Source organism: Peromyscus californicus, unplaced genomic scaffold (assembly GCF_007827085.1).
Source record: "Peromyscus californicus insignis strain IS unplaced genomic scaffold, ASM782708v3 Scaffold_11__1_contigs__length_118956290, whole genome shotgun sequence".
Classification (NCBI taxonomy): Eukaryota; Metazoa; Chordata; class Mammalia; order Rodentia; family Cricetidae; genus Peromyscus; species Peromyscus californicus.
This window is the reverse complement of record NW_026294402.1, coordinates 86840949-86863796: the sequence shown is the minus strand read 5'-3', so window position 1 is coordinate 86863796 and position 22848 is coordinate 86840949. Positions and strand designations below refer to the sequence as shown.

The 22848-nt window shown below is 37.7% G+C and overlaps 1 protein-coding gene across 1 annotated transcript in view; it reads right to left on the bottom strand.

Annotated features, from left to right (window-relative positions):
- Positions 1-292: 292 nt before the first annotated feature.
- Plscr4 (phospholipid scramblase 4) overlaps positions 293-22848 on the bottom strand; it is a 38937-nt gene continuing 16381 nt past the window's right edge. The window contains exons 4-9 of the mRNA XM_052716854.1: positions 15074-15297; positions 10770-10812; positions 9539-9765; positions 4056-4217; positions 2718-2876; positions 293-2068 (exon numbers count right to left, since the gene is read on the bottom strand). Of these exons, the coding sequence (XP_052572814.1) occupies positions 2021-2068; positions 2718-2876; positions 4056-4217; positions 9539-9765; positions 10770-10812; positions 15074-15297 (863 nt within the window). The 3' untranslated portion in view covers positions 293-2020. The remainder of the gene's footprint in view (positions 2069-2717; positions 2877-4055; positions 4218-9538; positions 9766-10769; positions 10813-15073; positions 15298-22848) is intronic.

Sequence of the window (22848 nt, the reverse complement as noted above, 5' to 3'; positions counted from 1 at the left end):
AGGTTAAGGTGGGTGTGATACAAATACATTTGTTAAATTATCAAATAATTGACAAAAAATATTAAAAAAGGAATGTTAGTTATTACTGTTCAGTGCCTCAGGAATTAGTTAGTAAATTTATACAAGAATGAAAAGAACTTAGTAATTAATAAGAAATTACTTTAAAAAAATCTTGTTGAAAAGCATTCAGACTCAATAACAACTCCGGAAATAAAATACCATCTTACCATTAGTTCTATTACATATTTATTTAAAAGTCTAAGAAACTTGGTGGGACAAGAAAGCACTCAACTTAAAAAAAAAACAGTTCTGTTTATTTTTTTAGTTAAGTTGGCCAATTTGATACAGTAAAATTTCATTATGTGATACAGAAATTGCATGAATTATATTAAAATATGACAACTTATTATGCTTAAGAAATTTTTCTGTTAGGGAAGTATTAGTATCAAAAACACTACAATATGAGTCAATGAGATGTAAAGTATCCTGACCTGCATTATCAATGTAAGGCTAGTTCGGCAATACAGGGGTGTGGGTGGGTACAATGACAAGTTCATACATGAGCTCTATTTGTCTAGTTTATATGCAGAATACAACATAGCACTACAGAAAATGGATATGTCTAGTTATGATTAGAGTTGCATTTTAAAATATAAGGTAATCTGCTTTTAGAAAACAATTCAGATATCACATTTTCTATATTAAAAAAATGGCAGTAAGTAAAGATGTGTTACAAATAATGGGGCAAAGCGAACTTTATCATAAAACGATTAGTATAATTAAAAACGAAGCCCCTGTCTTTTGTTTCAAAAAGGGCTGTGGCTAAGCCTCTTCTCTCGGGATAACCCAACCTAAGAGCATTCAATCTTCATTTAAAAAACTCTAAAAGAATACATCCATGAATGAACACAGTCCACCAGCAGGTAGGAAGCCCAAGCGAGAGACTCACTAGTCGATGTGTTCATACAGACAACATCCTTAGTACAAACAAGAACTCTGCTGGTCCTCCATAGTCCTCATCAATAATCTGGAGGCAACACATTTACTGTGTTTTCCTATTGTTTGTATAGAAAGAGTTGTTTAACATATAAAGCAGTTAAGCAGTGTTAAACAATGATAAGATTTATACATTCAGTTTTTATAAACTGCTTGTCATTAGTATATCCTCGTCATTAGATTGATTTTGAAAAAAAGTCAAGTGAGATACGAAGATACAATAGGCAATCCTAGACACCAAGATAAACATTCAGATATAAAGTGTGTGTAATGCTAAATGTGCCAAGTAAGTAAATGTCCAGGGTTTGTACTCAAGCGCCCAAGCCCTAAGATGCAAAGATCTTATTTGGCTGTGGCCCTGATCAACTTTCCCTAGTAGCCTTATCCTGCCTTCATAAATAGGTAGTTCCAAACTGTCCAGCTGAAGGAATAAAGAAATACTTATGGGAAATATAAACTGCACTATAAAGAGAACACATTTTATTTTGTAATAAAATCGAATTCCCTGCTGAGAACTTTATGGACTTTTATGAATGTTGCAGAACAAGGTTCTGCTACATGCTCATAAGAAACATTTTCTTTGCTCATTAAAGCACATCATTTCTGTGTTATTTCTGTGTGCTTTTCTGGTCCTAAAGATGAAGAATAAGAGTAGCAGCCCTTTCACCTGAAATCAAGTTTGCCCTCTTGACAAAGAATAGAGGGACAGACACAGAATATATGTTACCACCTGTTAAGTTGACAATTAAGAGCTTCATTTTCCCATGGCTCACGCGCCTATTTTTTTATTGCTTGCATTGTATATGTTTACTTGGCTAATAGAGCAGATATTTCAGAATAAGCTAGTATCCCAAGAAGCCAAATACTCGACTGGGGACATGTGTCCTGACTGTATTCTTGAACTTATACCAGTGAAAACAATGTTCATGCCAGAGAAATATACTTGCAAATAACTGAAGACTGGCTGTGAGCTCAATGCACATTTCTCTAATTTTGTCTTCAACTGATGCTTTGCTTCGTCCCTCTATCTGGATGAACGTCGTTGAGGAGTCCTTTCAAAGTACATGAAGTCCTGAAATTGGAAGGGGAATTACATTTAGATTGAGAAATGGAAGGCAGATAGATAGAAATAATTACATCAATGCATATAATAGCCTTTGTAATTTATCACAGGAACATTCTACTCCAGGAAAAGTAAATAAATCTAATGAAATGTTTATGAGCACGGCTAATGTGTGAGAATGCAGATGGGTAATAAGTTTTCCATATTCAGCACCGATTAAATTTTTTCTCATTTAACTGAAGGAAAAACTCAGTAAAACTAAGGAAGATGTAACACTGGTGAGCATGATTACAGTTGACATGCAAGAGGAGAAGGGCAGCTGCCTAGCAGTTATTTTGTTATATTAATTATCACAGGACAGCTGTTTTGAAGGAGTGAGGAAGATAACTCATAGGAAATGATGATTACTACATCCACTGTCTGCCAAACACCTTCCAGGTGTGCCCCAGGTGTGTGTGAGCCTTGACTCAGCTCAGATCCATCACTCTGTAATGCCAGTATTTTTCTCCCCGCTGCAAATGAGTAAACCCAGTCGCCCAGTGCCTAGAAGTGGTACAGACAGAAGCTGGCCAAGTTTCAAAACGAATTTTCTCCTATAGAATACTGCTTCTCATCATAAGAAATAATAATTCTCTCAAGTCCACAGCAGGAGGCTTACAATGAGGAAGCAAGCACCAAAAATCATGGCTTTCATCTTCACATCCAGGTCCAAAGGGAAGCGAATCTCGAAGTGATCAGCATTTGCCATGGTTGATAAAAAGCCGTTCCACTTCCTGATAATACTGCCGATGTTAGAGGCCCCATCTGGAGAGTGAACCTGCAAAGGCAGGAGTGGGACTTTTAGGATGGCTGAAAAGTATCCAGGGACCTGACTTTGCCCTCTGCTTGGAAGAAGATTGTGCTGTGATAGTATATAATGCAGGAAAAAACATTAATGATATCATTTCAAATGAGGAATCCTAGGAGTAAGTGTCCTGAAGCTGATATTCACCGAGCTGATGACTTTCCTCATCCTTAAATACATCGTTTGGGGGATTTTGTCAGAAGGTATGGTTTGATGATTAAATTCTTTTCTGTAGCAGAAGGTGAGAATTTGGAACAGAATGTCACTTCCCATCAAGGGAACCTCTAAACAAAATGAAGGGGCCTGTACCATACACTGCACACCAGTCAAGGCCCTGGGGGCCAAACCCACCCTGCTTTAGCAGATCCAGTTATAAGTATGGGCTTCAGCTTCTAAAAGAGGGACCCTGACATTTGATGTAAAAATATCGCATACACAGCTTCTAATGTCACTCAGTAATGGAGTGATCACACACAACCTACACTGGCAATCTGGTTTATTGACATTTTGTACAATTCTCGTAATAAGTGAGTGATGTTTCAGTACATGGGGACATAAAATAAAAACTAGAAAGCTTTTTACATCATAGGAAGTAGGAGAAGGAATAAGTTTAGTGTGTATCAAGCCTCATCCTGTTAATAGGCTTTGAGAAAGCCTCCCAAACCTTAGGACTTTTTTTTTTCTAACAATTTATTTGGCAGTCCTTGGAAAAAGTACAAAATAAAAGATTGCTCTTTTTTGAGAAAATGTTGTAATATAACCCTGTCATTCATCATACCCATGCCCTTATGAATTCTCTAAGTGCTGTGATTTGCTAGATATTTATATTTAAAACCTATATTCCCATTCTAGAAATCATTAGAGAAGAAAAGATGATATATATCAAGAACAATTATTGATACAATCAGGCTACTTACTCCCAAACGTTTTAATGTTCTAAATGGAAAAAAATATTTTTAAAAAAGGCAATGCCACTCACATTTTGGAACACTTCAAGTAACCATGAGAAACCATGTGAAAAGCATTTGCTGTCAACTTGTAATTAACTCTTTAGACCCTTTGACTCATTCACATGAAAAACTGGTTAAGATAAGAACGTTTTGAGGTCATAATGGAAAATATAGAAGCAATATTTTTTTTACACATATTTACCTCAAAAACAGAATCTGAACCACAGCCGTAGGTTGCGCATGGACCACGCACTCTCATCATATTCTCTTTCTTCTCATTTTGGATGCTGTAAGAGGCCCTGCATAAGTTCCAGTGTTCTGCCACAAATCCAATGGTGACCCCGGGAGGGCACTGTACTTCCAGCTGGATATGAAATAATAACAGGAGTTATGATGCTGTAAGTGCACAATGCACACCTATGTCACTCAGGTGCACATACCTGGACATGTTCTTGGTCATTCTAGGGCAAGGGGGATTAATGTTGGGAGGGAAAGACTGGTGTTTTCCTGAGGCCATTTGCAGGGCTGTGTTTCCAAAAGCACTCTAAAGAGATGAGGTCATGCTTTACTGTGGGTCAAAGAACAGGTTTAATTACTGTTGAACTGCTTGATAACGTGTTCCAGTTATCTAAGCCCCGTGTTCCTAACAGGACATACAGCATTGTCTGGCTAAATTTACAGCCCCTCCCTGTCACTCCTGAAGGACCTGAGGCAAAGAGGACCCTACATGAATGTACTGGTGTTCCTGTTGCTGTGCCATAATAAAGGCCTTTGAGCAGGTGATGGTGGCACATGCCTTTAATCCCAGCCCTTGGGAGGTGAAAGCAGGTGAATTTCTGTGAATCTGAGGCCAGTTTGGTCTAGAGTGAGTTCCAGCACAGCCAGGGCTACCAAGAGAAACCTTGACTTGAAAAATCAAAACCAAAAACATTATAATGGCCATTGTTTCATCTAGGGCTTTCATATCTTCTAAATAGATACATGAAATGTGACTAGTTAACTTAATAAACCACAACCAGCAAAACTAATTCTCCTACATGACAGCAACAACAAAAAAAAAGAGAAAGGACTGTGAAAACTGTATGAAATTGCCCCCCCCCCCCGTTTGATGGGAATGTGTTCCAAGACGTTAGTGGATGTTTCAAATAGATAGTTCTGAACCCAATACACACCACACTTTACAGTAAACACATGTCTATAGCCATTAAACACACTCCTATAGCAAAGAGTAATTTTATCAATTAGTCATAGTACAGGACTAACAGGAACCATTACCTATAGAACAGTCACAACACCCTGTCCTATAATAGAAATGATGTGACCATAGTCTTTCAACTGCCAGCTTATCTATAGCAGGTACACCTTGGATACTCTGCACAAAAGAATAATTCATGATCCAGAATTCACCATACTGTTCAGCCTAGGAATTGTTTATTTCTGGAACTTGACATTAGTATTTCAGACTACATTTTTTGTCTGTAGTAACTAAAACCACGAAAAGAAAAGTTATTGAAGAAAACGGAGGAGCTGCTGTGGTGTAACAGTGAAAAGCCTGCATGTAGAGGTAGACAACAGCATTTTATTAAAGATTTTTAAAATATTGTCCACTATGCTGCTGTATTTAATTACCTGTGCATTAAAATTTTATAAGAGCTGTCAGGGGTTGCATTACTGGAGCCATTGTTCACACAAACATTTGTACCTAATACAACACATTAAATTTGATCGTTCCCTAGAACTAAAACTTCATAAAAGTTTTTAAAAACTTCAGAACTGTGTAAAAAATTATTTAAAAACTTTTAAAAAGCTAATTTTATTTTAAATAATGCATAGAAACATAAAAAGTTGTCTTTTAGTGAAGAATTATGTGATGACTAAGTGGCTAATGTATGCCTTGCTTTTTTATAACATCCCTGAATAACAAGCTGCAGAGAGGCAGAACAAATTAGTGGTTTCCAAGAATTAATGGTGAAAATGAGGGAGAAGAAGCAGTGAGGTAATGAAGACTGTTTTTGTAGTTATGAAAATTATTGGGACTTTTTTCTGTGGTGCTAGGTAAAGGAGTCTACACAGGTGATAAGGCTGTGTAAGGAAAATGCTCACACCAAATGAATACAAAAAAAAGGAAAAATGTCTCAATTGTGATATTAGACAAAGGTAAGTTTATAAATTTGTAGTTCTGGTTTGTTTTAATCTATTTCTGGCCCCCTTTACAGGAATTTAAAGGCTTTGATCTGAAAACCAAATATCATATATAAATACAAATGCCTGCTGTATTGGGAAAAAAGAACAAGGACTGAAGAGATAAAGCTCCTGTTACAATGATAACAACTGCAAAGGAGTATTGAGAGCAACAGAAACACTGATGGGCCAGGACAATGGTATCTGTCAGGAACTGAGTTTAGAGACTGGTGTGTACTGAGAAATCTTCAATCCGCAAAGCAACCATCTTGCCAGAGAAGAACTATTAATTATAATCTCAATTTTACAGGGAAATTGGTAAACAGAGATTGAGATAAACAGATTAATATTTAGAAAAGAGTGATACATAACATACCATTTTAAATCCCTAGATATTCTAATTCAGGGCCTAGATAAGAAAGCTAGCAAAGTGGAGGCAAAATCATAAAAGATGGAGGAGAAAAAAAATTAGCAAGGAATTTGAGATTCTGAAAAACAGTGAAAGAGAAATGATGGAAATGAAAACAGCAATCAATCAAGTAAACAAACACGCAGTGGAAAGCATCATGATAGGCAAGACCAAGCAAGAGCATGAGTTTGAAGGATTTAGGACAATGGCAAGGCAAAAGTACACATATATTGATACATATAGAGATGTACCTATGCATATGTACATGTATATATAATACATATTTACTGTATGTATATATATAAATGAACACATATGAACAAAGCTTCCAAGATTTCTGGGGTACATTTAAGAAACCAGGTCTAAGACTCTCTGGAGTAGAAGAAAGGGGTGTGATGAAGTCTAAATTCTAGAAATTATGGCAAATCTAGAGAAAGTCATAGAAACCAAACCTAAGAGGCATTCAGAACCATGACAGGAATGAGCAGAAGAGAACCTCTCTATGACAATTCATAAAGAAGATATAAAAATGCAAAAATAAAGAACAATACTAAAGCTAGAAGGGAAAAACGCCAAGTCACATACAAAGGAAAAGACACAAGAATCAGACCTCATGCCATCAACTCCCAAACCAGGAAATCATGGAATGAAAATAAACAAGTGCCAAATAAGATTGAAACACCCAGCCAAGCTCTATTTTAAAGATGATGGAGAAATAAGACATTTCATGAAAAGTACAGACTAAGACATTGAATGGCAACCAAGGCATCACTGCAAAAAATACTTAAAGTTTATGATCTGCCCAGCATGGGTGCTGGGAACCAAACTTGGATTGTCTGCAATAGAAGAAAGTACTCTTTTCTTAACTGACATTCCCTTTTTTTCAAATGACTCTAGCTTGTGAAGTCAACAAAAACCTAGCCAGCACAACTATAAAATAATAGTAAACATTTTGTAATCAAATATTGAGTCTCCCAATTTCATAAAGCAAATACTTAAAGGCAGCGGAAGATCAGACAGGTCCTGATACAATAATAGTGGGAGACTTCAATACCCCATTACCATCTTCAAGATGTCTTCTGGACTAAAAACTACAACTAAAAACCACAAAACTTTACAGCTAAACTATGCCATACATCATTCTTTCAGTGGCTCATGGAACCTTTTTTTTTAAATTAGTGACACTGTAGGCCGTGAAGCCAGCCTCAAGAAAGACAAGAGAATTGGAACAGTTTCTTATATTCTGTCAGATCACAACAGAATAAAACTAGAATCAACATCAAGGAAAACTATAGAAGTTAAACAAATATTTGCACACTTTCAAGGAATACTGAATCAGTGAAAAAATCAAGGAGGAAATTGAAACCATGACAGATACAAACTAAAATAGCAACAGAACTTCTCAAACCTCCAGGACACAGACAGGGCAGTTCTAAGGGAAATACTACAATTGGGAGAGCTTGCATTACAAATAAGGTCACAGGTGATCCACTTGAAAGTTCTAGAGAATCAACAGCAAGTCAAATCCAAATGCAGTAAATAGCAAGTAATTATAAAGATTAGGGTAGAAACTGATGAACTAGAGACTAAAAGGATACACAGAATAAACCAAAATATTTTATTTTTTGAAAAGGTAAACGAGTTTGAAAAATCCCTAACCACATGACCCAAAATAAAAGGAGGGCACAAATTAATAAAATTGGAGACAAGAGAGATGAATTAAAACAAAATCTAACGTAATCCAGAAGTACCTTTAGGAGATGCTATGAAAACTTTCCAAACAGCTAAACACATATGACCTGTCAAAACTAAATCAGGAAGATATACATAACTTAAACAAATAACAAGCAATGAGATTAAAGCAGTCATTACTGTATCTCCTTACTAAAGAAAAGACTAGGACTGGATGGATCTAGAGCCAAATTCTACTAAACTTTCAAGGATGAGGTAATGTCTTAAACTGTTTTTCAAAATGGAAGGTAAGGGAAACCAGCAAATTAATTGAGCAAAGGTAATATCACCCTGGTACCCAAACCAAATAAAGATAGAACAAAAAGGAAAACTACAGAGCAAATCTCCTGCTCAACAGACAGAAACCTCTCGGTAAAATATTGGAAGTGAATTCAAGCACACATTAAGAACACTTCATGACCCATGATTACACTTCATGATCTATATACAAAGGATCCAAGTGGCCAAAAATATGAAACTAGATAGGTCATGGGCATAAAGGAAAGTCTAGTATTATTGTGCTAAAAGACCATATTACTGTGCCCATAGTTCAGAGCATCACTGGACCCTCATCAGAGAAGCTTCTTACAGTAGATGAGAATTAACATAGAGACTCACAACGGGCTAGTGGGCAGAGAGTGAGAGAATTTGGAGCACTCAACCATAAATGGAATGTCTCCATCAACACCTACACCTCAAGCCTTAGGATCTATTCTGAAAAGAAGGTGGAAAAATTCTAAGAAGCAGAGGTGATGAATGACTCCAAGGTAACAGCATCTTCCAGGCACAACAGGACTAATGCACACAAACTCACAGAGACACAGTCTTTTTTCAGTAATTTTTGTTTCTGAGCCTGTGTATGTCACAGGGGAGGGACCAAACCACAATACAGAGCATTTGCACTGTAGGTCTAGCTCTGCCATTGGCAGGGCACTACAGTCTGGCATTCCATACTTTAAAGACTTTTTTTTTTTTTTTTTTTTTTTTTTGCACAAAGGTATAGGCTGTGGTGGGTAATGAAATCAGTCAAAAGCCCTTCCCAATCTGTCATCTGGTGGATATGTTGGTACCATTACATACCACATGACTACTGTCCATCCCTATAATCCATCAGAAAACAGTTATTCACAAAACAGACTCAAGTTGTACTTGACCCCTATCTCTCAGTTGAAGAGATAAAGGGAAACTGAAATGCTGTCCCTTGATAGAAGTCAGCTTTCTCCTTCCCCGCTACTCAGTTTCAAGTTCATTCCAAATTGTAGGGCCAGAAATCTCCGTCCCAGGTAGTACAGGAAGGAGAAGGCCAGCCACACTGTAAAGGGCAGATTAGGAAGCAAGTGTCGCTTCCACTCCTGTTCCCTGACCTCTTGCCTTGCGCAGGAGCAGCAGAAGCAGCAGCAGGTGCATCGGAAAGGCCTCTGCATGGTCATGATCTCTCGGCCCAGGCAGTCAGTGACCCGGAGCACAAAAGGTCGTAGGTTCCGATAGGCATTCCTGGTATAGTCATCTGTATCTTCAATTACGATATATACCATCTGGTCTATGTTGTTTTTGATGTCATATCTATTATTAGTTTCATAACCTGTCATCACTAAAAATTAGAATTAAAAAAAAAAGGAATTTTAAATTAGAACCAATCAAGATAGGCCTCAAGCAGCCTTTGCCATAAAAAAGAATGAAAGGAAGGAAGGAAAGAAGGAAGAAAGGAAGGAAGGGAGGGAAGAAAGAAGGAAGGAAAGAAGGGAGAAAGAAAACAGGAAGAAGTATGGTTAGGACTGAAAGTCAAAAAAAATTTTTTTTTTAATTTCAGGTGAAATACAACCATGTGACCCATGAGGCTTAAGCGTTTTAAAAGTTCAAAACAATTGCTAAGTTTAACGTGAAATTATTTTAAAAGTTTTCCCACATAAAAGTTATGGTTAATACAATGTTCCTGGAATAAAAGAATTCAGAAAATTTTAATAATAAAACCATGTTAATGAATCACACATTAGACCATGAATTAATCAGCACATGAAATTGAGGAAATGACTAGGGACATGCTCCTTACAGATAAGAAAAAAAAAATCCAGAAAAATCAACGCCCTGTGTGGTGCCCAGAGGGGCATGCCCAGTGCCTACCAGAGGGTGAGTAATCATGCAGGGAACTGAGAACAGCCCAGCATCACCTGACTGGGATCATTTATCTAGCAATAACCACAGACTAGAACTCAATAGCCCTAGACTCTGTTTTCTCTTTGCCACTCACTGACTGTAGTGGAGTGTGGGGCTCTAACTAGCTCAGTCCACCTCTCACCTTCTTGTACTCATCTAAAAGAGGTGAATGCAGAGGGGAAAAAATTGGACAAATGGTACAAGGGACTAACCAGATTAGATATAAGTCCTTTCTGAGTCTAAGAGACCACCAGTGTATGGAGTATGGATCGATAAAACTATATGGAAAATTTACTTTATTTCTTTTGTGAAGATATGGAAACAGAGAACGATCTCTGAGTCACTAAAAGCTCATGCACATAAAATAAGGCACTAGGTATGAAACAATACAAATCTCCATCTGATTAAAATACATGTTAATCAAAACACAATTATACCTACCTTCCAGAGGCTCAAAGTGCTGAAGAACATGTATGTTGTCCAACTGTGGGGACAGAACAACAGTAATTAGAAGGCAGACAGTCAGAATTAGTTTTAATTAGCAAGAGAAAAGAATGGGATGACACAGTATTAAAATGTATCAATCAGAGGCTGGAGAGTTGGGTCAGTCTTAAGAGCACGGGCTGCATTTCCAGAGGATGTGAATTTGGCTCTCAGAACCTACATGGTTTCTCACAACCATCTGTAACTCCGGTTCTAGGGAATCAGACTCCCACTTCTGGCCTCCACGGCTACCAGGCATGCAAGTGGTGCACAGATACATATGCACGCAAAATACCCATGTATAAAAATAGTTAAAATGTATTAATTGATGCCAAATATCTCTTTGAAAATTGAATGGAATCCAAAACTTTAATTAGTTGAGATTATCTCATCTGCTTTCAATTAGATAGCTATTGGCAGAGGTATCTAAATAAGAAGAATACTTTCAGGAAGTTCAACATCAGAAATCAGAGAGCTGACTGACATCAGGAAAACATTTGCTTGCTACAGTGACAACACATTGAGGAACCAAAGTACATGTCAAGGATCTTGGATTGTTTCTCTGTCATCTTCTCTGAGATGATCATGCGGGAGCAAATCAGGATGACTTCACATGAGACTAGACACAGCATGGGACGTTCTTGTGCTTTAGGGAAGGTGAACAAGCTAAAGCAAGCCTGAACAGGACCTCTGCTTCACATTACTTCCTGAGTACCTCTCAAAGAGGTTAAGCATGTGATTTTCATTCACCTGTATTTACCTAATACCAGGTTCTTTCCCACATGCTACTTTAGCATGGATGCATGAGGGGAGCACCCTGTGAGTAGGATCTGGAGAAAGGAAAGGAAACATTCTAAGACAGTAGTCTATGAAAGGGAAGGTTAGAAACACCATTAGAGAAATTTCTACTTGAATAATATCGGAATTACTTTGAAGATGGATAGTTTGGTGGTTTTATTATTTGTTACAATTCAGAACATCCCAGCAGGAGATAGACTGTCTCCTCTAGGACAGACAGATCTTAATCAACATAATTGCAAATCATTTATGTCATTAGACCATTCATAATCGCTGGGCACAGAATGCTGCCTAAAATGCTGCACTTCATCAAAATTCATCAAATAATGAAAGTTACGTGAGTATAATAACAAGATTAAAAACAACTTGTTATGGATGATATTGTGTGATTAGTTACAAAAAGATATAGGAGGACACTATCCATGTTTAATGTAGAACTTATAAATTAATACAAGGTCATCTCATAGAAGATATTAAAATGGCTCCTACAATTGTTTGCAGTTCCTTTTGTAAAATACTAAGAAACTGAAGTATAGAAATAAAATTAAAATATTAGTATGTGGTAAAAAGCATTTACCACAGGGCAAACTGTTCTGATTATTGCTGATGCAGAAGTTTCCTAGTGAGGTGCTATGCCAGCAGTGAATAGACAAACAGGTGGAGTCACTGGCAAACACAAAGCTCTGGAAACTCTAGTTTCAGTGGATGGAAAAGGGCTCTTGGTACTCTTAACAAAGTATCACATAATCTGTATGTGTCACCTCAAATGACCTAACAGAGAAATGACACAAGAGTGTGTAACTACTAGTGTCCACAGCCAGTATCTGTAGGGCATGCCTCTGTGTGCCAAAAACATGACAGCCATTACAAGTTTGTCCACTAAAACTTCTCACAACAGTGGTTTAGTCTGCCCTTGATTAAACCATTTCATGGATAATGAGAGTTGAAGACTACAAGGTTAGTGTTAGGAGAGGAGAGAGAGGAGAAAGATCAGGTTTGTCTGGCTCCAAACCTCTTTAATTTACTTTTTAATTTATTTTAAACTCAATAACTCCTGAACGGGAAAATAGGATTCATTTTTAAAAGTACACTAATTTATTCTCAGAGTAATAGCAGAAATTGAGATGCCCTTTTCAAAAAATTTCAGATTTCCAAAGGCAGTTTCATTGGGTATAGAAATGGAGATATCTAAATGTGATTCACTGCAGTACTGTCTGAAAGCTTTTTAGAATATCAAATGCATCTATTCTACCACTTTCTATGAATGGATTTGATATTTCATCAAAGGTTTGCTCCAACAATTTTAACATGAAATTTTATTCATGTAAAATTCAAATATTTTCTTACCTAACCCTGTTGACTTTCATATATCAGCAATGCAGCAGTGTATCTATGATTTTCAATACATAGGCCTAACAGGTCCCTCCGACACAGAGAACTGAAAACTGACACATGTCAACTCCAAGAATGTTCGGTTGACTACATCAGAACACATTAAATTGGAATGCTCCTACTAAGTAATGTATTTAAATACTTTTTCAAAAGCAAAACAAGATTTATAAGTTCAGAAGACATTTCCACAATTAGCTTTGTTTTAGTTTCGCCAACAAGTTTTCTTTTGCAGGTTTTATATATCATTTGTACAAAAACTGTGTATCACACTAGCTCTTATTCTGGCTCTGTAATTTACATGTATAAGAAATTGGGGAGTCACTGTGCTGTGTGAAGGGGACATGGATTTTGACTTGAAGCAACCTCTTACATTTACTTAGATTTATGTATTTGGGGGTTCAGGAGTGTTAAAGAGTCTGAGATGTTGAAAAGAAGCCGTGGGTTGTACATTTTGTAACCCCCATATCTCCTTGTCTAGTGCTCTCTTCTTCCTTATTCTGTTTTTCTTTTTTTCTTTCTTTATTCTTATTTATTTTCATATACAAAAAGATAAAACTTGAAATAGTTCTAGATTTTTCCTCCTATTCTGTTGGGGTGTGGCTGCTCCTTCACACAGGAGAAAAAATTACATTCACATCGGTTTGTTTGAGGATCCAGTGCAGAATTCAAGCAGCAAACCCCCAACTTAGCAGATCTAATTTCAAACTTGACACTCGTTTCTAAAATTACCACAGGGAAAAGGAGCAAAGAGCCACTGCAAGTGAATGAACTATGATACAATGTTCTTTCCAGAATGTTTGCATTTTGCAACTGTAATTACATGGATGTCTGCTTAGGTCATTATAGTGTGTGTGTGTGTGTGTGTGTGTGTGTGTGTGTGTGTGTGTGTGTGTGTGTGTGTGTGTGTGTGTGTTTTTACCAGCTACTTCTAAATTTGTACATTATTTGGAAGAAAAAACTTAAGACTTGTCTAGCTTAGTGGAGAATGTGTATGTTACCCTTAGGATGGAGAGCCAAGTCTCACTGAGCTGTGTTATCTAACTTGTATATATGAATTGTAATTAAAAATTTGGATTCATCTGTTTCTCACAGTTTAACATGACGAGTCATTGCAAAGTCTAGAGGTGGGACTAGTCTATGATTTCATGCTGTAGACATGAGGAAGCTCCCTCAAGTGCCAAAACTAAAAACATCTAGTTTGGGGCTCAAATTCGATTAAGTACTGTTTGTATGCCAGAATATGGGAGGTGTAAATGTATCAGGACACTTCACCCTTGTAGTCATAAAGCAAACATTTCGTAGAACAGAAAATAGTTTATACTACTGAATTAACAAAAATTATCATGAAATTAAAGTATCATGGCTTAAAATGTATGTATATATATATATATATATATATATATATATAAAACATGGCTTAATATACAGAGAGAGAGAGAGAGAGAGAGAGAGAGAGAGAGAGAGAGAGAGAGAGAGAGAGAGTTAAGTTTGTTGTTGCTACCCTGTCTGGATTGAAAAGTGTGCTGATTTATATATATATTCTGTTTTTCTTGATGTGAACACTTTACTTCTAAGTAAATGGCACAGCATCAGATTAGTTATTCTCATTCTTTTTTTTTTTGTTTGTTTTTTTTTTTTTTTTTTTTTTTGTTTTTGTTTTTCGAGACAGGGTTTCTCTGTGTAGCTTTGCGCCTTTCCTGGAACTCACTTTGTAGACCAGGCTGGCCTCGAACTCACAGAGATCCTCCTGCCTCTGCCTCCCGAGTGCTGGGATTAAAGGTGTGCGCCACCACCGCCCGTAGTTATTCTCATTCTTATTTTTCTAACTTCCTTGAGAAAGACATATTGAATAATTTGGAAGTCAACTTTATTGCTACAAAAATAACTTATGTGTCCTATGAATGCATCCTTATACTCACTGATTACCTGTAAATCCACTATCATGGTTTCAGCAAGCCAGCCTCTGTCATCAATGATTCATCTCCCTATTCACTCTAGCCAGCGTCTTGTTTCCTCTGTTTAGACCCCATGGTCATACTTCATAGGAAAATGCTTTAGATGTATCAGAATACCTGAGCTAAGTATTCCAGACCAGGAGGGCAGCTGGACATAGGAGTTGGCCCTGGCATCCACATTACTGGAGCAGAATGATTCCTCATAGGATATTTGCCAGGCTGGTACTGGATAGGACGGGTACCACCAATGGGGTGGTACAAGGGGATGGCACCGGGATGCTGTGGAACGTTAGATCCCATAGGTAAGCCTGAAGGTGGAGGGAGAGCTGGTCCAGCAGGGCCTGTGTTTTCAAACAGATGAAAGTATTGTGCTTATCACTTCAGTGTATTGAAAGTTATATGATTTTTACATTTGAAAATAACCGTGTAACATGTTCTTAAAGAAAACAAGTCCTCTGTTCTCCAAGTGTATACCTATACATTAACAATGTATTGAGAGCATTATTCACATATTAGTTCATCATATCATCTTAAAACTTGTGACATAATTATGCCCATTTCACTGATATAGAAATGAAGTTTGGCACACTGAGAAACAAGGTAGCCTCTCACTGTATGAGGCTTCTCCTTTACTGATCATGAACACACTTCATTGGTTTTAAAGGGGGCCAGTACAACGTCTAGCATGCAATTATCATTGTCATTTTTACTAGTTATTGCAAAGAAGTCATTACCATCTATACTGGGTTACCTTTGTTCAATGATCTCTCTTTGTCCTTTCATCTAGACCTCAGAGTGTTTATCAACACTTATATCTCTCAGTCAACTTCTTAAGCTCATTTCCTAATCGGACTACTGCAAGTGGAGTGGTTTCAACAACAAACATTACCTTCCCTGGCTTTAAGCAGGGAACTCGAAGATCAACTGCAAATCTAGCCTGTGCTCACCCTCTTCCTGGCCTGGGGAGGACACTCTTCAAGAATACTCAGGCCATCACTTTCTTGCCACCTCTCATAAGAACACTAACTTCACCCTAATGGCTCCATCTCAGGACCTCTGGAAACTCCTGAAAGACTCCACCTCCCCAGCCCTTGTAATAAGGCCCCAACAGGTAAATGGGGTAGGAGTATACAATGTTCAGGTCATAATACTTATCCATATTTATGTCCAATTCTTCACACTCCACCACCATCCAAAATCTAATGAACCCTACCTAGGCCATTATATAAATTATACAAACCATTCAAGGCCCCAGCATTTCCCAATGTTTTTTAGAAGGGTATTCAGAATAATAAAATACCATACAATAACTAATGCATAACCTTCTCTTCCACCAGGCCTGATGAAGTCATGTTTGCTACAGAGGAAAAAAATGTATGGAAAAACAAAATCAGATCTAGATTTTAAAAGGTGGTTGTTTAAATCCACTATGTTCAAACATAGAAGAAAACCATTTCAGGATTGTTTCTTTAATTGTGGCTCAATATACCAAGTGCTTCAAAAGTGGCCTGGAGTTCTCAGGAAGAGATGCCTGGCCCAGTTTCCATTTGTCAAACACCATTTCCAAGTCAAAACAATAAAGAAAATCATCTTGATTTCTTTCCTTCTCTAAATGTACAATTCAGTGGGTTTTGTTGTTGTCTTTTTTTGTGTTAGCAAAGCTGAGTAACCACCCTCACTGCCTAAGTCCAGAAGAGTTATCACTCATTGGCATTCACTTACTTCTTCCTCTCTCACCTCTTGAAATCATTCTCTGTGGTTTATCTATGGTGGGCATGTCACATAGATGAAGTGTACAGTACTCGTGTGCTAGGTTTCTCCTTATCTGTATGTTTTCAACTTATACCCATGTTGTAGCACATGTACAGTGTTTTTGGTACTTTATTCTTTTTTACTGTTGAGTGGTATTCTACAATAGGGAATAGATCACACTATTTGTGTTCTTTGATTCAAGAACACTCGGACTGCTTTCATGTTGGTGATTATAATAACACTCCTGTTATCACATTCATGTACACATTTAGTATGAACATTTTTTCAAAGACACAGTTTCACTTTGTAATCCTAGCTGGCTTGGAACTCTCTCTGTAGATGAGGCTGGCTTTACACTTATACAGAACCACCTGCCTTGGCTTCCCTCCTGAGTGCTGAGATTAAAGGCATATACACTGGTAGCTTTTCTTGGGCTGGAGATTGAATAACTTGCTGAAGGATATCAGCTAGTATGTAGTAGCAAAAGGAGAATTTAAACATTCTGACTACATGGGCTGGAGAGATGGCTCAGCGTTAAAGGCTAGGCTCACAATGAAACATTCTGACTACTTTGGTACTCTTTTTAAACCAATATTTTTAAAGTTAGCATACAAAGTGGTTCCTTTAGGGCATTTTCACACATATGCCATTTTATTTTGTTCTTAGTCATCTTTTCCCATTTCTATGCTCCCCCATCCCTTCCACTTCCCTGATGGCCCCTCCCCTCCAAATCACTTCCCTTTCTATTTCCTTGCTATATGTATTCTATCACACTGCATTAGTCCTCCTCCTCATTCATCTGTTGATGGACATCTAGGCTGGTTCCACTGTTGATGGTCCTCTAGGCAATTAGCCCACCTCTGTGGCATTCTGACTTAGAGTTCTTCAGGTACATTACCAGGAATGATATGGCAGTTCTGTTCACCTTTCTGAGAAAGCACCATGGTGATTTCTATCATGGCTGCACAAATTTACATGTTCAGACCATCAGCAGAAATGAACACTCCTTCTCTACATCCTTTCCAGCATTTGCTGTTGTTTTCTTGCTTGCTTACTGGCTTGCTTGCTTTTTAAAAAAGTAATGGCCATTCTGACTAGGGTAAGACAGAATACCAATGAAGTTCAATTTGCATATCCTTGAACCTAAGGATGTTGAACACTTTTTCAAATATTTTTAGGGGTTACTCAGATGCCTAAGTGTGTAAAACAACTTGTCATACAAGTCTGACTACTTGAGTTCAATCCACAGAACCCACAGTGAAAAGAGAGAAACATCTTCCAAAGATGGCCTTTGACCTCCACACTCACTCTGACCCTGGTATGCTTGTACCCACTGCCCCCTCCATATGAAATTTTAAAAGTGTTTTGGGATGTTTGTATTTCTTCTTCTGAACTTTCCACTCACTTATTAGGTCCATTTATTGATTAGGTTTTTGTTGATATTTTTATTATTCTAGATATTAATGCTCTGTCTAATGTGTAGCTGGCAATATTTTCTACACTCTGTAGGGTGACATATTCTGCAACTTGTTGCCTTTGCTGAGCAGAAGCTTTTTGATTTCATGCAATCCCATCTGTCAATTCTTGGAAGTGTCTCCTGCACTACTGAAGTGTTTTTCAGAAATGTGTTGCCTGTGCCTTTAAGTGTCTTTTTTATTAACTAGTTTCACTGAAACCTCTGATCCAGTGTGTGTGTGTGTGTGTGTGTGTGTGTGTGTGTGTGTGTGTGTGTGTGCAAGGTGAGAGATACAGCTCTAATTTCATTTGTTTCCCTAGTATCATTTGTTGAAAGAGGCTGTCTCCACTCCCCAACCACCACATACACACACCCAGTGATTGTGGCAACTCTGTAGTTTGGTGACTTTATCTCTGGATTTATCTCTAAATTCTCTGTTCTACTGGCTTGTGTGATAGCTAGTCATTGGTTGTCAACTTGGGAATAGGAAACTTTCATTGAGGAATTGCCTCCATCAGACAGGCCTGTGGGCAGCTCTGTGGTCCATTTTCTTGGTTGGTAATTGATGTTGATGTGGGATGTCCCAGCCAACTGTGAACAGTGCCATCCCTGAGATGGTGGACCTGGATTCTCCTGGGCTTTGTACAAGGAAGACAGCTTTGCAAGCCAGAGGAAACAAGCAGTACCCCCCAATGTCTGTGCTTTAGGTTCTACCTTGCACTCCAGCCCTGGCTTCCCAACTGTCATGGAATGGTGGACTGTGATCTGTAAACTGAAGTAAACCCTTTCTCTGTCCATGTTAGTTCTGGTCAGTGTTTTATCTTAGCACTAGACAGTACATTAGCACCACCTGCATATCTGTTTTTGTGCCAGCATCATTTAATTTTTCTGACTACAGGTCTTTAATACAATTTGAGATTATGCATTTTGGTATCTTCATCATTGTTTTCTCTGCTTAAGATATTTTAGGCTACTCTGACATTTTTGCTTCTGTGCGCATTTTAGGATTTTTTTTTTTTTTTTTTTTTTTTTTTTTTGGTTTTTTCGAGACAGGGTTTCTCTGTGTAGCTTTGCGCCTTTCCTGGAACTCGCTTTGGAGACCAGGCTGGCCTCGAACTCACAGAGATCCGCCTGGCTCTACCTCCCGAGTGCTGGGATTAAAGGCGTGTGCCACCACCGCCCGGCTGCATTTTAGGATTTTATATTTATAAAGAATACAACGAGATTTTGTTGGGGATTGTGTTCAATCTGAAGACCATTTTCAATAATATACTCATATTCACAACATCAGCTGCCAATTCATGGTCACTAGAGGTCTTGTGTTTTCTTCCAATTCTTTCCTTCCTGTTTTATCTTTTTGTAACCTTTATGATTAAGGGTTTTATTAACCTATGCAGACAAGATGGGCTTTGATATAAGTACTAACTCCTTCAATCTGACCTTTATGGGAAGGAAAGGTTTTATGAAAACACAGGCCAGAACTGTACAAATGGGGCTTAGCTCTGAAGAATTAAAGACTGTTGGTGGAGTGTTGGCAGACAATGCTAAAAATAAGGTAGGTGAGAATATGGGCAAACCTCAGACTTCATCAAGAGCTTGAACTTTGTGCCAACAGAATAGAGAGTGGATGCTTCCCATTTGTAACCCTTATCATACAAAGTTAAGCAGGAAGTGCTTGTCAGAGTTCAGATGTAAAGCAAGGAAGTTTAATTGTGACAAAGAGAGAATAAAAAAAAGAAATCATTAAAACTGACATTTAAAAAAAAGTGTGTTTAGTTCTATAGCCCATTTCTTAATTGGACTGTTGGGCATTTTGATGTCTAATTTCTTGAGTTCCTTATATGTCTGGATATCAGTCCTCTGTCAGATGTGGGGTTGGTAAAGACCTTTTCCCATTCTGTAGGCTGTCACTTTGCCTTGTTGACTGTATCCTTTGCTCTACAAAAGTTTCTTAGTTTCAAGAGGTCCCATTGATTGATTGTTTCTCTCAGTGTCTGTGCTACTGGTGTTATATTTAGGAAGTGATCTCCTATGCCAATGCGTTCAAGACTACTTCCTACTTTCTCTTCTAGCAGGTTCAGAGTAGCTGGATTTATGTTGAGGTCCTTGAACCACTTGGACTTAAGTTTTGTGCACGGTGATAGATATGGATCTATTTGCAGCCTTCTACTTGTTGATATCCAGTTATGCCAGCACCATTTGTTGAAGATGCTTTCTTTTTTCTATTGTGCACTTTTGGCTTCTTTGTCAAAAATTATATGTTCATAGGTGTGCGGATTAATATCGGGGTCTTCAATTCGATTCCATTGGTCCACATGTCGGTTTTTATGCCAGTAACAAGCTGTTTTTATTACTGTAGCTCTATAGTAGAGCTTGAAGTCAGGGATCGTGATACCTCCCGAGGTTGTGTTATTGTACAGGATTCTTTTGGCTCTCCTGGGTTTTTTGTTTTTCCATATGAAGTTGAGTATTATTCTTTCCAGGTCTGTGAAGAATTGTGTTGGTATTTTGATGGGGATTGCATTGAATCTGTAGATTGCTTTTGGTAAGATTGCCATAGCTGGATCAAGAACAGAGAGGGAGAACAAGGAATAGGAGACCATGTAAATGAAGACCACATGAGAATAGGAAGAAGCAAAGTGCTAGAGAGGCCCACAGAAATCCACAAAGATACCCCCACAACAGACTGCTGGCAATGGTCGAGATACAGCCCGAACTGACCTACTCTGGTGATGGGATGGCCAAACACCCTAATTGTTGTGCTAGAAACCCCATCCAATGACTGAGGGATCTGGATGCAGAGATCCATGGCTAGGCCCCGGGTGGATCTCTGGGAGTCCAATTAGCGAGAATGAGGAGGGTTTATATGAGCGAGAATTGTTGAGACCAAGGTTGGTTAAGGAAAGATTTTAAAATTTTTGTTTTATGCTCCTACATGCCTCCAACATGTGGAAAACAGAGTACAAATTTGGACGTAAAATGTCAAAGCTGGTTCAATAATTATGTTTGAGAACCTGTAGGTATACAGAGAACATGGTCTACAGCAAGTTGCAGTTGTAAATCTAAAGTGTAGCATGATGATATGGGTCAGGATGGGGTTTATTAGTACTTTAAAGTACACAAAACTAGTGGGATTGTCAAGATCACTTTGAAAGAGTGAAAGGAAATGAGGCTCAAAGAGGGGGGAGCCATGTGGGACTGAGAGAATGCCAAAGAATTCTGGGAAAACTAGCTTTTAAGGCTAGGGATAGAGCTCTTGATAAAGACTGACAGTATAATTAAATGATCGAGAGTGGTATTTAAAAATGCATTTAACTTAGAACTAAATGAGAACAAAGGTGAGTAGGTATAGAAGAAGAATGAGGGACATTTTGAGTTTAAGTTTATCATGAAGAATGTACTTTAATTCCCAAAAGAACTATTGTAAGAGTACTGACCTGAACTGGAAATCAGTGATCCTTCCTCAGAGTCTCAAAACCCTCATTTAAAGAATACTGATCATTATATTATGTAAATGAGTTAATTACTATAACTTGTACTTTTAATATAAAAGCACTTGAAATAATAAAAGTTCATGATCAATAGCCAGAAGAAAAGTAAAATTTATGTTAAGGACTTATTCAATATGATGATTAAATTTCTGTAACTATATACTGATTATATAAATGAGTGAGTTTTGTTATAAGGATATATTAACCCACGTCAAAAATGAAGAAGAAAAAAAAGTGGTAAAATTATATGTAAGAAACTAGCATACTATACTTCCATCTGAGTTGGAAACTGCCCTTAAGGGTTTTGACTGTTTCTGCAGGAAAACAAACTGAAACAAAACAATCCATGTTTAACTTTGTGTAACCACAAGAGCTCACATTAATCTACAGAAAACTCTAGTATGAAACTGACTACCAATAGCAGTGTAAGAAACTGCCTATGGGATTTTCATTCCTAATAACCTTTAGTATTACCATTGTTTTTTATTTCAAGAAATCATGCCATTTTTCTTCTCAAATAGGTTCCATATAACAATGTTTTATTTATTAAGTATTCTTTTAATAAACAATACTGGACAACATTATTTTTGGCTGTACAATACATTCAGAACTATAAAGGAAATTACAATTAAATTTGAATTTAAATAATTTCATTAAATCAAATTTTGCAAGTATAATATTTCTGGTTTCTGTGAATTGTAAGAACACAATTCATGTCATAAGAACTGACACTTCCCTGAGTTGTTGGTCATGGATGTGCCAGAGGATCCCAAAACAAGATAGGTTATTGCATTGCTCTTGGTCCCACAACTGAACTTGATGGTGCAATCTTGTTGCTCAAAACACAAACCATACCCTTTGGATATAGACGAAGACACAGAAATCAAGCAGGAACTGAACTAGAAGCTTCTTTCTTGATGGCTGGTTTTCACACTGCCAGAAAGTGCTATACAAGCTGCCGAAAGCCATCAATCATCTTACCCAGTGATGCACCTTGTGAGCTACAATATTGACTTCCCAGGAAAAATGTGACCACTGGTATAGCAGAGGCATGATTATAATGAGGCATAAGGAGGCATGATGTAAAAAGGCATCTTGTGGACACAACACAGATGTTGCATTCATGAACCGACTATACCTGTGGCTACCTGCTCATGAGACCTCACATCTCCCTGAGGAACGATTAGCAGTTA